Source organism: Microcaecilia unicolor, chromosome 6 (genome assembly GCF_901765095.1).
Source record: "Microcaecilia unicolor chromosome 6, aMicUni1.1, whole genome shotgun sequence".
NCBI lineage: Eukaryota > Metazoa > Chordata > Amphibia > Gymnophiona > Siphonopidae > Microcaecilia > Microcaecilia unicolor.
Window position 1 is genome coordinate 295560684 of NC_044036.1, and position 16299 is coordinate 295576982.

Genomic DNA, 16299 nt, shown 5'->3' on the forward strand with positions numbered 1-16299 from the left:
CCTAATGCTTGCATCTGTAAATAAGCATGAACCATAGTGATACATTTGTGCTTTTGCGATAGACTTTATGGGGGGGGGGGGGGGGGGGGGGAGATGATATTGATGTTTCCTTTGGAATTTGTGAGTTTCAGCTCCTGCTTTGCTAGTAATGATCTTTCCTCTCTTGTGCTCCTCTCCTCTCTGCTCTGCTCTGCTGCTGTTGCTATGGTCCCCTGTGCAGGATGAGATCCTGGTGAGTAGAGGGCTGTGCTACAGGCTGTGCGTGTGAATGGTAATTGATGCATCTAGGGATAGGGCTACGTCTACTAAAAGGAAATGGGACTTGATGTACCGCATTTTTGAGGTTTTTGCAACTACATTCAAAGCGGTTTACATATATTCAGGTACTTATTTTGTACCAGGGACAATGGAGGGTTAAGTGACTTGCCCACAGTCACAAGGAGCTGCAGTGGGAATCAAACTCAGTTCCCCAGGATCAAAGTCCACTGCACTAACCACTAGGCTACTCCTCCACTAGCAACATTCCATGTAGAAGCCTGCCCTTGCAGATCAGCAATGCGGCTGCTCAGGCTTCTGTTTCTGTGAGTCTGACATCCTGCACATATACATGCAGGACGTCAGACTCACAGAAACAGAAGCCTGCACAGCCGCGTTGCTGATCTGCAAGGGCAGGCTTCTACATGGAATGTTGCTAGTGGAATAGCAACATTCCATGTAGAATCTCAAATAGTAGCAACAGAATCTGAATAGTAGCAACATTCCATCTAGAATCTCAAATAGGGAAAGGGAAATGGGACTTGATATACCACCTTTCTGAGGTTTTTACAACTACATTCAAAGCAGTTTACATATATTCAGGTACTTATTTTGTACCAGGGGCAATGGAGGGTTAAGTGACTTGCCCACAGACACAAGGAGCTGCAGTGGGAATCAAACTCAGTTCCCCAGGATCAAAGTCCACTGCACTAACCACTAGGCTACTCCTCCACAGGAGTGGGACTCATAGGATTGATTGACAACAATAAACAGAGGAGGAGGACCATTCTTTTATTGACTGAATTAGGCAAAATTTTGTACAGTTCTTTGCATCTGGAAAATCCTGTATAAAGGGCTTCACACATGCTTTATGAGCATTAAAACGAATAACTCGGAAAGCATGGTTAGAGCACAGGGAAGGCAATTTTGAAACTTGCTTGTCTCAGTTTGGTCTGGTCCCTTTTCAACATGGGAGGAAGAGTTCCAGGGGAGGGGGGAAGGAGAGTTTCTGCTGGTAAAAAAGAGATGTTCCTGCAGAAATTCCTTTCAAGTGTCCCCATAAAATTATAGCAAATTCATCAAATCACCATATTTTGGCAAGTTGCCTGCTTTAGGGAAATTAAAGAAAAAAAAACAACAACCCAAAAACCTTATATGTATTAAAAGGACAACAGAACATACACAAAGAGGCAGAGACATGAAACACAATCTCTGGAGGAGCACTGCTCTGTTGCTATGAAATGGGGAGGATAAGATGGATAAAATGGAACATTCTCTGGTCCTCTTCAAATGCTCATCCATAGCAGGTTTTGGCAAGTTTATTTGGAATTTCTTTTACCTTTCCATTAGCAAGTGAAGGTGACTCAGCAATAGCAAGACTACGTTGTTTGAATATAGCTGCCTTGAGACTTTTAAGCTGTGCGGCATTGGTGGGATAAGCTTGTGTTTATGAAAGTGTGGCATACCAGTAGCTACCAGTAGTTAAAGTACAAACATCCTTTTGATGACTCCTGATGCAGGCCAGATTGGCCGAAACACGACTTGTGTCGAGTCTCGGATGTTAGTAAATAAAGCTGTTGACTGGTATGTCGTCTTTTCATTTCTCAAATCACCTTTGCTGTGTTTGGTGTGCTTTTGAGACTGTGAGAGCTTGTGGTCTGCTGTGACATCAGTTCTGAATTGCGTTCTATTTACAGAATAGTGTGTAGCACCAGGATCCACGTCTGACTTTTAGGTGCGAGGATTTACACCAACTGAAACCTGGTGTATACGTTTTCACATAAGTTAGGCACGGATCCCCAGAATTCTATAATACTGCATGCATCTTTAGCGAACACCCCTAATCCGCCCCTGCCTCTCCCATGGCCACACCCCCTTTCAGTTCATGTTGAAAAATTTACACATGCATCTTTATAGAATAGTGCATAGCAAGATGCGAGTGTAAATCCAAATTGTTGCCAATTAATGCCAATAATTGTTAGTGCCCAATTATTAGCACTGATTGGGTCATAATTCAATTAAATTGCACATACAAATTGGGTGCACCCCCCGAAAAAAAATTTGTATATGCGATTTTGAACACTGTTTGTATAATTGGGGGGCATAAATTCATTTTTGTAACAGGTGATAATAGATAGGAGCCTGTTCTGTATTGGAACACAGGCGCCTATTTTCCTTTATAGAATATTAGCCTAACTGAGCATATACAGGCTTAAAAAGTTAGATGCAAGAATGTATGCAGTCATTTATTTTAAATGTTTTATATAGCATCTTAGTGATTGTCATCATTCAAAACGAACCATAGAGCTGGTGAAAATTGCTGTGCCTAAATGTCAGAGGTACACATGTAACTTAATAGTATACTGTAAGGGGCCCTTTTACTAAGCGGCGGTAATTTCCACTACACAGTTACCGCAAGCCAAACAGGAACTACTGCTGGGCTATCGTAGGAGCCCGGTGGTAGTTCCCACCCCCAGCACATGCCAAATCTGGTTTCCTTGACTATTTACCCTCTCAGGAAATCAGCTGATATCCCTCAGGCATCATCTGATGCTACTGACAAAACATCAAGGCCTCATACATCCCAATGTAAGCAGTTTTTCCCTTGCTGCTTGGATACTGAGCAACGTATGATCAATCACTTTCCATTAGTGAAAGGAATTTTTTTTTTAAATCATACTTGCTTCTAAAAAGCCTAGATTGGGATCCTTTCTCCCCCCCCCCCTCCCCCCAATTTCACTGGTACCATCCTACCTGCTCCAACTTTTAAAATTAGGGCTTAAGACATTCTTATTACACATTCACCTTTCAGCCATTACAACTTACCATGATGATCTAGATCAAGAAGGGAAACATCTTTGTATCTACCCATTATTTTTGAGATTTCTGAAAGGCCTCATGAAGTCAAAATCTCCCATAAAACAACCTTCCCTGGCTTAGGACCTCAATGCTGTTCTTTCTTGACTTATGGAAAGCCCCTTCGAGCCATTAGGACTGGCTTCTATTAAGCAACTCATGTGGGAAACCATCTTTCTGGTGCTAGTTCTTTACTCTCCATACATGCAATTCTGTCACAACAGAGTAGTTTTCTGGACCCATCCAAAATTTTCTGCCAAAGGTTGTTTCTGAGTTCCATGTAAACCAATCCATAGTTTTATCAGCCACCTTTCCAGGCCCTTATATGACTGAATAAAAACCATCACTCCATACTTTGAACTGCAGGTATGCACTCCTGTAATACTGCCAAGGAATCAAGGATGTTAGAAAGACATCTCACCTGTTTGTGTCATACAACACAAACAATTCGGGACAACCTGCACTCTCCAACTATGTAGCTGATTGCATCTCTTTCTGCTACATTCAGTTACATACTCAATCTCCAGGCCGAGTCAACACCCATTGATTCTAAGCAAAGCAAACACCATCATTAACCTAAAATCAACCTCCATCCTTGACATTTGCAAGGTGACCACATGGTCCTCATGAAACACTACCACCTACACCAGCCAGTGGTCCAAGATGCAGCCTTCAGCCAAGCAGTCTTGCACAGCCTCATTGCCCACTAGCCTTGATGGGCCACCGTAGATGAGCTGATTTGTACCCATCTCATCCTCAAGCCATCAACCAACATGACCAAGAAGGGCAGCCCTCTGTTCTGTACTCACTATGAAGTGTACCTGTATCTTCCCTGTTTGTTTGTGGAGAAAGCGCTTACCTGTAACAGAGATTCTCTGTAGACAGCAGAGGAATGCAACCATCCTTACCATCTCCCTGTCCCCTCAAAAAAACCAAATCAAAACAGAAAAGACAGCAGCACAATAACAAGTACATGACTTGACATTAGGAATGTAGAAATACCATCAGCAGATCCAGCTCAAGAACATTTTTCCTCATCCGTAAAAGAACAAATTTAGCTAGCTAGAACATACATTGATTGTGGGAGTAGTGCAGGAACCCCAGTACAAGCTCAGAAATCTAGAAATATGTACAATGTCTCCAACCATGACATCACCATGTTGTGTGGCTAAATTCCTTCTGTCTATGGAGAATCCCTGTTATAGGTAAACAACTCCACTGTCTTTCCACATAACAGAACCCTGAAACATGCTCCTTTTGTGAAAGAAGATTATATACACTGCAGAGCCAGGCTTTGGAGCAAGGCTGCTGCTTCTTGCTTACTGTGTGGCACATGACAAAAATAATAAATAAATATTTAAAATACCAGCACATCCTCTTTAAGCCTGGCTGTAGTGAACTGAAGCTGCAGCTCATGCTGCTTTAAAAATGAGACAAAGGCTACATATTCTAAGAGGAATAATGTCTCAGGCAGTTCCTTTCTCAGTTCTGAACCAACAGTATTAGAAACTATGGGGTTGATATTCAACCTGCAGGGGTGAGAGGTGTATAAGTCGCTTCCAGTTGCAGACTGACCCAACCCCAGATATTCAATGCTGGGGTATGCGTGGCTCCCGACATTGAATATCTTGGTATTTCCACTTACCTGGAAGTTAACCAGGCGCCTGCTGATATTCAGATGGTGCCTGGTTAATTAGGGGGTCATTTTACAAAGGCACTAGCTTGAGCTAAACATTAGAGATGCCCATGTATTTCTATGGGCGTCTCTAATGTTTAGCGTGCACTAAAACTGCTAGTGTGCTTTTGTAAAAGACCCCCCTCAGTGCATAAAATTATGGCAGCCATTTTGCTGGCCTAACTTTATGTGCAAGGAAACAAAGGGGCAGACGATCTGCAAGCTCCAAGATGGAAAATATACAAAGCAGATCGTTGATGGATAAAAATGATTTTAATAATAAAAATTGTATGCATATTCTAATTTATTATTAAAATCATTTTTATCCATCAACGATCTGCTTTGTATATTTTCTAACTTTATGTGCTTCAGTGGTGTAGCTACAGGGGACCACGAGGGTCTGTGCCCCCCCAAATTGGTCTTGGGCCCCTGGTTTGGCTGGCGGGGGTCCCCAACCCTCACCAACTGAAGCATTTGGCCCACGCTGGTCTCGCCACATTGCCTACCTTGCTCCTATTTATTTATTAGAATTTATTTACCACCTTTTTGAAGGAATTCACTCAAGGCGGTGTACAGTAAGAATAGATCAAACATGAGCAATAGGCAATTACAGCAGTAAAAATATTCAACTAACAATACAAAGTATGACATAGTATACTACTTACAATGTCAACACAATATGTAATAGAACATTATAATTGATAGTGAAGGGTAAGGCAAAGTTGTAACATATAGATGGGTAAGAAAATAGGAAGAGTTAGAAAGTAAGGTGATTTGAAGAAAGTTGCACATGAGGTCAGAGAGATGGTTAAATATCTCAACTAGGGTAGGAGTGGATAAACATGCCCTGCTGCAGTATGTGCAACCCGAGTCACTCCTTGTGTGTGTGAGTGAGACTAACAAGTTAGTTACTTCTTCCATTAAAGGCTTGGTTGAAGAGCCAAGGTTTCACCTGCTTCCTGAAGTAGAGATAGTCTTGTGTTAAGCGGAGCCTTTCAGGCAATGCATTCCAGAGTGTGGGGGCTTCTCTTCTTAGTCACGCCATGCATGCTCATTTTAGTGAAACTGAGAATGCGTGATACTTCACGCATGCTGAGTTTCATTAAAATAAGTGTGCATGGTGCAACTGAGAACAGAGCAGGGCAGGCAGTGTGAGACCATTGAGGGACAAATGCTTCACATGGCGGAGGTTGGGGACCCCCACCAGTCAAGGTACCATCATGTTGCATCGGCAGGGCGGCGGCAAGGAGGTGGGCCAAAATGAACCCTCCCTCTTTGGGCTCTGGTGCTCCCCCCCCCCCCCCAATCGAGGTCTGGCTACACACCTGGCTTACTTAGCTGGTTAGTGGACTGAATATTGCCAATGACTGGCTAAGTTGCTGCTCCACCCTAACTCCGCCATTGACCTCCCCTAACCTATCCGGTTAGGGAATGGCTGGTTAGTGGTGATATTCAGCAGCACTACCTGGTTAAGTCTCTGCTGCCTGGTTAAACCCTTTTGAATATGTACCACTGCATAACCATGCCTGTTTCCTCAGGAATCCTCAGAAAAAGTTAGACCTTGCTTATTTCTTGAATCCTCTGAGGTTTCTGATTAGGAAGGTGACCATGATTCTCAGACTGGAAATGTTGGCACTGGGGACAGACCACACACCAGACACAGTGGGCCAAATCTAGCCACTGAGGATCATCAGAGAGATGATTTTGGATTACAGAGGAACTGAGACAATAGCCAAATTGAACAGGGATAAAGATCGGGTGTAACACTATTAGTGTGGGCTCTGTAACAGCAAGGATTGCAAAGGAAACTGTCTTTGCTATGGTAGAGGGGCATATCTAAAGGGTAGAAGCTCACCTGCAACTTTAATGGCTCAGTGCTGCAACTGGAAGTGCTAGAGCATGAATGTATGGTCAAAGAGACTGGAAAACTTCAATATCTGCAGGTCTGTTGTTCCATAGATTCTGGCTTGGCTGCTAAGTTTCAGCACTTGTAGAAGGAGGTAATTGAGTACTCACAAAGATGAACCTTGACATCAAAACCAGACAGTCCAGAAAGATATTTGTCTTGTGTTTTTCTTTCTATTGCCTTGAGTTCCATTGAAGATTGGGCAATCAGCAAAACTTTTAAATAATCATATTTGTAAATTCAACAAATACTAAACTTCTTGTATATTATTTGGCTTTGTAATCATATGCAAAATTTGAGGTGAGATTTTTGATGCTATTATTTTCAATTTGTATGGTTCCTTCTGCTTGGTGCATGTGTGCTGTAATTAAATGGAAATCGTCTTCACCTGCATTGCATGTGGAATGGATTGATGATGCAATGGCCATTATTCCTATTGAAACAGCTCTCTTTATGCTTAAATAATTTTCTATGGTGTAAAGTTTGAATGGCCTCCAGTACTTTATTTTTAAATCAAGGTATTATATGTAGAAAGAGGAAGGTATCTCACTTAGAGGCCCTTTTACGAAAGGGTTGCCATGCAGCAACCTGAAACTACCAGTGGCCCAATGCGGCCACCGGCGGTAGTTCAAGCTACAGCGTGTGCCATTTCTGGCATGCTGGAAAATATTTTTAGAATTTTTACCGCAGTGCTAACCTGCTGGTAATTGCTACCCAGTTACCGCCAGGTTATCGTGGGAGCCCTTACCACCACCTCTGTGGGTGGGGGTAAGTGCTCCCTGCTGCATGGCCACATGGCAAAAGTAATCTTTCTGAATGGCCATTTTTGGTGGGGGGCTTTTCACCCGCTGCGGTAAAAAGGGCCCTGGCGTGTGGGAAAAACGGCCCCCGTTGCTACCGCAGTGCTTGGTAAAAGGATACCTTAGTACCTTACTATAAATTAATCATCCCAACTCCACAGTTTAAGATTGTTTGTTGGATAATATCTTATAATATAATGGAGCAAAGTGTTGTGCTTGCCATATTAAATCTATTTGCATATGTAAAATTCCAGGTTGCCAAACAGGCTGTAGGTGAGACCTTTTTGTTGGACTTACTCTTGAAATATTGTCCTTCCATCAGCTCGGCTGTCAAAAGCAAGTCACAGATGTATTAAGTTGGTTCAATAACATTATCTCACCTACTACTTGACTGATTCTGATTCTATGTAATATAATAAAGTTAATGAGAACGTGGTAAAATTCAAAAAGAATGTTTAATACTAACACCCTAAAAGTAAATCTTGCAATTAAATGGAAATTCACTGCATCTATAAACTTACACAACCTTGGTTGTTGGGTTATGCAATGCACCAATCATGCAAATAAATCCTATGTGAGTAAATGATCCTAAACACAATCAAATGTTTGTAGAAATTTCACATTTATTACTCATAAAAATGCACTAATTTATAATAACAGATTAAACAAAAGCCAGGATGAGCACTTCATAAATCATGACAAGTTTAAAAAAAAAGACCTCAGACCTCCTTAGCAAATATCTTTCCTCTGCATTACTTCTTATCATTGGTCCTTTAAAGAAAGGAAACCTTCTAATAAACTTTGTACATATTTTTTTCTCAAACATAGCAAATGTGTGCTTCAAAATATATTTATCTTTTACTGCAGATTGTTATTTATCGTGAATCTGCATAAGATGCAAACTTTAAACCAGGAAATTGGGGACTTTTGTTTAATCTGTTATTTATAGTTTAATTAATGCATTTTTATGAGTAATGAATTTGAAATTTTTATAGAAAACTATTTTTGGTATTTAGGACAATTTAAACATGTGGGACTTATTTGGATGGTTGGTGTAGTCCTCTGTATCTATCAGTATTGGCAGAGATTTAATTGCGGTGGTGCTAATGAGAAAGCAAATTAATATATTAAAATGAAATAAAATCTTTACTGGGAGAGTTTTTTATTTTAAAAAAGTATGCATTGCCAGGCCTTAGATGTTACTATTAAAGCATAAACACATTAAAGTTGGTGTTTCCTTAATTTAAGAATCAGCTACTGTATTAACACAGGGCCCCTTTTACCAAGCTGTGGCAAAAGGGGGCTGCAGCGTGTGTTTTTCACAAGTGCTGAGACCCCCTTTTACCACAGGAAATGGCCGTGCAGCAAGTAAAGCACTTGCTGTGCGGCCGTTTCGGGGGGGGGAGCCCTTACTGCCACCAGTGAGATGGCAGAAAGGGCTCCCATGCTAACCCGGCGGTAACCAGCAGCGCGTGGCACTGCCCAATTACTGCCGGGTACGCTCTGGCTCTACAAAAATGATGGTGCTACAAAAATGATGGCTATGACGGCGCACTAGAGGTAGGAAGTACCTCCGGGCTGCTCCTGTTTAGCGAGCGGTAAGCCCACGGGCTTACCGCCGCTTAGTAAAAGGGGCAACAGTGTGTTGCATTAGCTTTAGGATTCTTGGCTTGTGGATGAGGCTGGGGATTGGTTTGGACGATTGATGTTTGTATGATGTTCTGCCTTTTGTTTGATTTATGAAAATTATTGCAAAGAAAAAGGTTAAACCACTTTAGAGACAAATATACAGGCATCAAGGTGATTCAGCATCACTGTTCTCTCCAAGCTGAGCGGGAGTCCTCCAACTACATTGCAGCCAGTGGGAGATAGTGCTTCAGTATTGTGTTTTCAATTGCTACAGACAGGCAGGTTCCCTGGAGTCCTGCCTTGCCTGTCCACTATTGAAAATGTAATAGTGAAACAGCACCCCTCACTGCTTAGAAGGAGCAGTGTTCAGCATATGATAGTTTCTCAAAGGTCTTGATCTATGGATTGTGGCTGGAAGGGGTCTCTGGTTCAAATGCTGGCCTACAGATGCCTCTTCCAAGAGGCATGTCCTGTGCATTACCTTTGGAGGGAATATTCTGTATGGTGCCTGGCTCAAAAAGATTGTTAAGGTTATGGTCTGAAGATGAAGCTGAGCCTAGGCAGTTTGCCTTTTGGCTTCCTGGGTGGACAGACTGCAGGGGGCTTCACCAGACTTTTCACCACCAGTAGACAGTTCACTTGTCTTTTAGATTGTAAGCTCTTTGAGCAGGGACTGGCCCTCTATGTTAAATTGTACAGCGCTGCGTAACCCTAGTAGCGCTTTAGAAATGTTAAGTAGTAGCCACTGTGAAATAGAAGGTACGTAGGGAAGGGCAAGTAATAAGCAAGGTTTCTAGTAGGAAGATAACATCACAACACAGGTTCAAATCTGTGGATTCTGTATGTGGTCGAATAATGAATGATATCTAATAGTTTTAGTGGTTTTTCTTTTGACAAATGCTCCTGCATATATGAGGCACATGGTAACTTGCAAAAGTTAAACTAGCACAGGTTTGAAACTTTGAGCAGTAGTACCAACCATCAACACCTTAACCCTGGCTACAATCCATTTGCATATTTTTAACAAAAATTAATTATACATTTTATTTTGTACGTGCGTTTATGGAGATTTAGTCCTTGATCTGTCTTACAGCCCTTCTTGCAGTATATAATATTACTTTTTTTTTTTTATTATAATCTGGTGTTTTGTAATATTTTTATGAATGTTTTTATGTAACCAGCTTTGAGATTAAAGTGGGCTATAAAGGTAAACATTAAAAAAATAAAAAATAAAACTTAACCAATGCCTATGTTTACTAAGGTGCATTATAGGCACGTTAGCGTTTTTAACATGTGTAAATGGTTTACGTGTGTTAAACACTAACGCGCCCATAGAAATGTATAGGCGCGTTAGTGTTTAATATACCTTAACTTTAATGGTGCGTTAGAAACGCTAACTCCCCTTAGTAAACATACCACCAAATTTAAGAGCCAGCTATTTTTCAAGGAGCTGTAGGTTGCACACCAGCTTATTTTTGAAAGTGATCGCCAGCCATTTCCCGACATAAACCGGGAGATGGCCGGCGATCTCGAAAAAAGCGGCAAAATCGGTATAATCGAAAGCTGTTTTAATGACATCATCGCCACTTTCCCGTCGCCTCGCCGGTGAAAGTTCAAAGGGGCGTGTCGGCGGCGAAGGCGGGACATGGGCGGGTATGGGCGTGGCTACCAGATAGCCAGCTTTCGCCGATAATGGAAAAAAAATGGAGTTAAGCAGTATTTCGCCTGGTTTACTTGGTCCTTTTATTTTCACGACCAAGCCTCAAAAAGGTGTCCCAACTCACCAGATGACCACTGGAGGGAATGGGGGATGACCTCCCCATACTCCCCCAGTGGTCACCAACCCCCTCCCACACTAAAAAAATAAAATTAAAAACCTTGTTTGCCAGCCTGTATGCCAGCCTCAAATGCTGTACGCACCTCCATGACAGCAGAATGTGTTCTATCCTCCAACAGCCTTTCCCTGGTTGTGAGTGTGACACCTTTTCTGTTAGGTGCACTGCAGAGTCACATCAGCAATGCATTGTGGTGGGTGTAGGGTACTGGGCTGTACTCCCATGCTGCTTTTCCCCCTGCTAACTGGGTCAGAGTGTGCCCTGTTTTACTTCCGTTAGGCCATGAGGTAGTGGCCATTTTTGTAAGCCAGTTTTAGATCCCTTTCATGTGTTAGCCACGTTAGAGAACATTACTTCTTACCTTGAATGTGGCTGAAAGAGGGCATTGTACAGCATTCTGTCAGCTCTGACCTACTGCTAATCTCAGTACCAGGGAGACTCGTTGCCAGTGGGGCACAACCTCTGATCTGCAGTTAACTGTGAGTAATCGTGCTTATTCAGATAAAGGACTTTTTCAAAGAGATTAGTCTTCAGGTGTCAACTGGTGTGCCAAGCTTATACAGCAGCAACAAGTCCTGTCCCTGGAGCACTTTTAGTGGGTACTGCAGTGCACTTAAGGCAGGCGGACCCAGACCCATCTCCCCTACCTGTAACACTTGTGCTGGTAATGGGAGCCCTCCAAAACCCACTGTACCCACATGTCTAGGGTGCCCAGTTGGTGTCCTGGCATGTCAGGGGGACCAGTGCGCTTCAAATGCTGGCCCCTCACACGACCAAATGGCTTGGATTTCGCCGGGTTGGAGATGGCTGGCATTTTTTCCCATTATCGCTGAAAAACAAAACTGGCCATCTCCAACCTGGTGAAATCCAAGCCATTTGGCCGGGCTAAACCGTATTATCGAAAAAAAAATGGCCGGCCATCTTTTTCGATAATACGATTCCGGCCAGCTGTAGCGCCGCTGCCACAATAGATCGCCGGCGAACTATTTGGCCGGCGACGTTCGATTATGCCCCTCAAAGTCAAAACAATGAAAATCTAAAATCACATTAAACCTATTGAGGTTTGCTTCTAAAGTTAATTTTAGTGTTCCATATTTACAAAAAACTATTCTGCCTACTTTGTGCCAGAACCTCCCCAAATTCTAAAAAGACAAAGTTTAATTCTTTATATCTAAAGACAGTTCTAAAGTTTGATTTGGAAAAAGTTAAGCTTTTGAAATCAGAGTATCTGCTTTCTGTTCATCACTGTAGTAAGAAGTTTCCTCCGTGCACATTCCATCAGCACGGGCTCTATATAATTCTTATGCTAAGAGAGCATATTATTTTGTAGGGAAAATCAGCAAAGTTGCTCCTTGGGATGGAGATGAGGAAAATGTGAAATGTCACAGAGTGGATAAATCGGTATACACAGATATGGCTACTGGGAGGTAGGTTCTTCAGCCCATCCAGGGGTCTTTTTAACAAGCTGCAGGAAAAAGGGCCATGCGCTAGCTGTGGGAGATGGTTTTCCCGCATGGCAGGGCCCTTTTTACCACAGTAGGTAAAAAGCCACCAGACAAACATGGGTATGCGGTAAGGGAACTCTTACCGCATGTCCATGTGGTGGGGAGCCCTTACCACCACCCATTGAAGTGGTGATAAGGGCTCCCGCAGTAACTGGTCAGCGAGCAGTGATGCCCGATTACTACCAGGTTACCGCCGTGCAAGCCATTTCCAGGGGTTTTCTTTTTCCAGAGTCACTAAAAGGAGTGTGCTGGATGTAAGGGGAAGAGAGAGCAGGGCAGGCAATGTGGCAGCGCCGGAGAATGGCGCTAGATGAAGGCTTCAGCTGATGGGGGTTGGGGACCCCCACCAGCAAAACCAGGGGCCCAGAGGAAATTTTGGGTGCCCAGGCCCCCATGGCCCCACATAACTACGCCACTGTGATGAACAAGGTGTCTTTACACGGGGAGAGACTAGTCCAGCAGGACAACAGATTGGAAATTCTGGAACAGCAGGGTGGGAGAACTGAAAAGTTTGGAGGTGGCATTAATGAAGGATAGGGAGGCTATGAGTTGTAAGGTGGAACATCTGGAAAATCAAGTGAGGAAGAATTATTTGAGAATTTTGAATTTTCCCAAGTCTCCATTGATCTCCTTTGAATATGTTTTGGAAATATCTTCAGGAGGTTCTGTTGATTATAGCTGAGATTGTGCCACCCATTGTAAGGGTACAATATCTATCAGAAGGAGGTAGACAGGGTAGTTGTACTCTGTAATTCAGCAAGAGGAAGTAGCTTCTTCTTCATTGGATGTCATTGCAGATTTGAAGAGTTTACTAAATGTTATTATGGCTAGAACTACACTTCTAGAGACCAGACGTGATATGGTTTTATGTTTTGTATTTTTATCATATTCTGGACAGTTCTTGGACTTGATAATCCATATAATTCCTGATCTTTCCTGGAAAGCACTGGAAAGATTATCTTGCCCTGAGGCCAAGAATTGTGATATGTGGTGTAACATATATGTTGACATTAACTTCTCAATGGAGGTCTTTTACAAAGGCACACTAGCAATTTTAGCACGCACTAAACACTAGAGACACCCATAGAAATATATGGGTGTCTCTAGCATTCAGTACACACATATTTAATGCACATTCTAAAAACACTAGCGCGCCTTTGTAAAAGGACCCCAATGTTATGCTACATTCTGGTAAGAATTCTTTTCTTTTCTTTTTTTTTTTTTTTTTTGAGCCCATACAGTTGTTGGATTTTTTTATTTTATTTTTGTGGCTTGACAGGGTACTGGAGTTTTTGATTGAAGCTAGTCCTCATGGGGTGGAAAGCACAGAGCTGGCTGTAGTATCAATACCTCTTCTTCACTCTCTATAGTGCTTCATTTTTCTTCTTTTTTCTAGGTAGTAATTATCTGGTTATTTCTTTGGCTCCATCACTATTGTGCAGGCGCGTAGCCAGACAACAGATTTTGGGTGGGCCTAGGCAAGACGTGGGTGGGCACCAAGTGTTCTCCCCCCCCCCTCCCAACCACCACCAAAATATATCTCAGCTGGTGGGAAAACACTTCTTTCCACCTTGGCAGTCCGCAGCAGGCATGTGCTGAAAAATGAGCATGCTCAGGTGCCAGTATTGTGGAGAATAGTGTTTTTGTTACCATCAGGGGGAAGCCTTCAGCTGGCTGAGCTTGGGATCCCCACCAGCTAGCGCTAAACATGTGCTACTGTTGGGTGGGCCTGAGCCCTAAATGGGTGGGCCCTGGCCCTCCCAGGCCCACCTGTGGCTACGCCACTGCTATTGTGGTCTAAGGGTTTGCTATTGCATGTAATCTTATTTTTTCTTATATTATTAATGATTTATTTTTTCAAGTTTAGTTTGCTTGATTATTATGTAAAAGATATCATAAATAAAAACATTGAAATAAATAAGCACCCTGGACAAATCCACTCTCTATGATCCTCAATATGTACAGTGCTGACTTGGAAAGGGTCCAAAGAGTAGAGTAATCTGGCTCTTCCAAAAGAAACCGAGGGAGATGCTTGTTCAAAAAAATGATCTTTATTGAAAATCAAATGACATTGCTGCTGTGTTTTGGCGCCAAAGCGCCTGCTTCAGGAGTCCTGTGATGTAGGTTGTGTGATGGCAAATGGTATTTTCAAGATCTTATTCAACAGTACATAGGTAAAGTTGTGTCCGAAATATAGAGCAAATGCATAGCACATTTGTCAGCTGTTGCGGCTTTTGCTGACAGATATGCTATATGTTTGCTCTATATTTCAGACACAACTTTACCTATATATTGTTGAATGAGATCTTGGAAATACCATTTGCCATCATACAACCTACATCACAAGACTCCTGAAGCAGGCGCTTTGGTGCTGAAACACGTCAGCTGTGTTGAGTCATTTGATTTTCAATAAAGATAAATTTTTTGAACAAGCATCTCCCTCGTTTCCTTTTGGAAGAACCAGATTACCCTACTGTTTGGACCCTTTCCTTGTTGACGCTCGTAGGATTTGAGTGTTCCTCCACTCTGAGTCAGTGCTGACTTGGCCCATGTCTCCTGCTGTGCTGCAGAATCCTTCAGTTCTTGCCTCTTGCCTCTGACATTTTCTGCTTTTGCTAATGGGGATTTCTTCCTGTCCTTTTCTCTTATAAATTACTACCTGTTTATTCTTTCAGGAAGCGCTTACTCAGGTCTGTAAGCATGAGTGGTTTTTATTTTCTTTGATGCTTCATTTGAAGTATTGCATAGATCTCTCCAGATTCCAGTGTGGCAGGTGTGAGGGTGTTTTTTTCCCTGATTGTGTGCACTTGTTGGTGTGTCATGCTGTCATTTCCACCTACGTCCGCCCACCCATTTTGCGTCTAGGTGGATGTGAGGCTGTCATTCTCACCTCCTTTGTGTGTGATGGTTGGTATGAGACTATCCCTTCACACATTGTGTGTGATGGCAGTGTGAAGATGTCATTCCCTCATTGTGTGATGGTGAGTTTGAGGCTAGTCAAAACCACAAAGAAGTATCATTGCTAAATATCTCTTTAGGAACAAGCAGCTACTAGGTTCACAAAATGAAGGTCTTCATTGAGTAGGAATCAATACTCAGTTTGTTCAGATAAGTGATTGTATGTGCACAAGGTATTTTTTGTTATAAGGACAAAATGCCTTAGTTTTATAATGACTGAAACATATAGCCCAGATAATCGTGCACTCTTGGTGGGTATACATCTCTGAAGTTTTGTTCTCCACTTTTTGGATAATTAAAATTATTGTATAATTTATTATTCCTCCATTATTATTATGTACTCCTGGATAGATATTTAACAAAGACATTTCTTTGTAGTTTTGACTAGCCATCTTTGCTTTGCCCTGGTATATTATTAGCAGTTGGTGGGTATGAGGCTATCTATCTCTTGAATTATGTATAATAGCAAGTGTGGGGCTGTTTCATGGCCCCCCTCCCTTTGTTCTGTGTGATGATAGATGTGAGGCTACCCTCTCCCACAACTGTGTGTGATGGCGGGTGTGAGTTGTTTTCTTCTCAATTGTCTTTGATAGTGGGTCGGTATGAAGTTGTTTCTCTCCCCACTCCCCCACATTATGTGAGCTAGTGGGTATGATACTTTATACTCCCCTAGTTATGTGGGATGTGGAGTGTGAAGCTGCTTCTTCCCCCTCTATGTTGTGTGTGATGGTAAATGTGGGCTGTTACCTTGTTTGACAGTTGGGATTCAGGTGTGATAATGTTCATTTTATTTATATTGAAGCCAGATTTTCTTGCTAATATTGCAGGCAGATGGAAGACTTGGCAGAGAGTTGCTCTGAAACCCTGTCCCTGGCATTGT

General features: G+C 42.4%; 1 protein-coding gene across 7 annotated transcripts in view; it reads left to right on the forward strand.

Annotated features, from left to right (window-relative positions):
* Window positions 1-16299, forward strand: part of DNM1 (dynamin 1) — a 195087-nt gene that overhangs the window by 117690 nt on the left and 61098 nt on the right. For 6 of the 7 annotated variants that reach the window (XM_030207928.1, XM_030207931.1, XM_030207929.1 and 3 more), the window contains one exon: window positions 221-232. The exons of the other annotated variant lie outside the window; for it this stretch is intronic. In XM_030207928.1, coding sequence (XP_030063788.1) covers window positions 221-232 — 12 coding nt within the window. The remainder of the gene's footprint in view (window positions 1-220; window positions 233-16299) is intronic. 7 annotated transcript variants of the gene reach the window in all.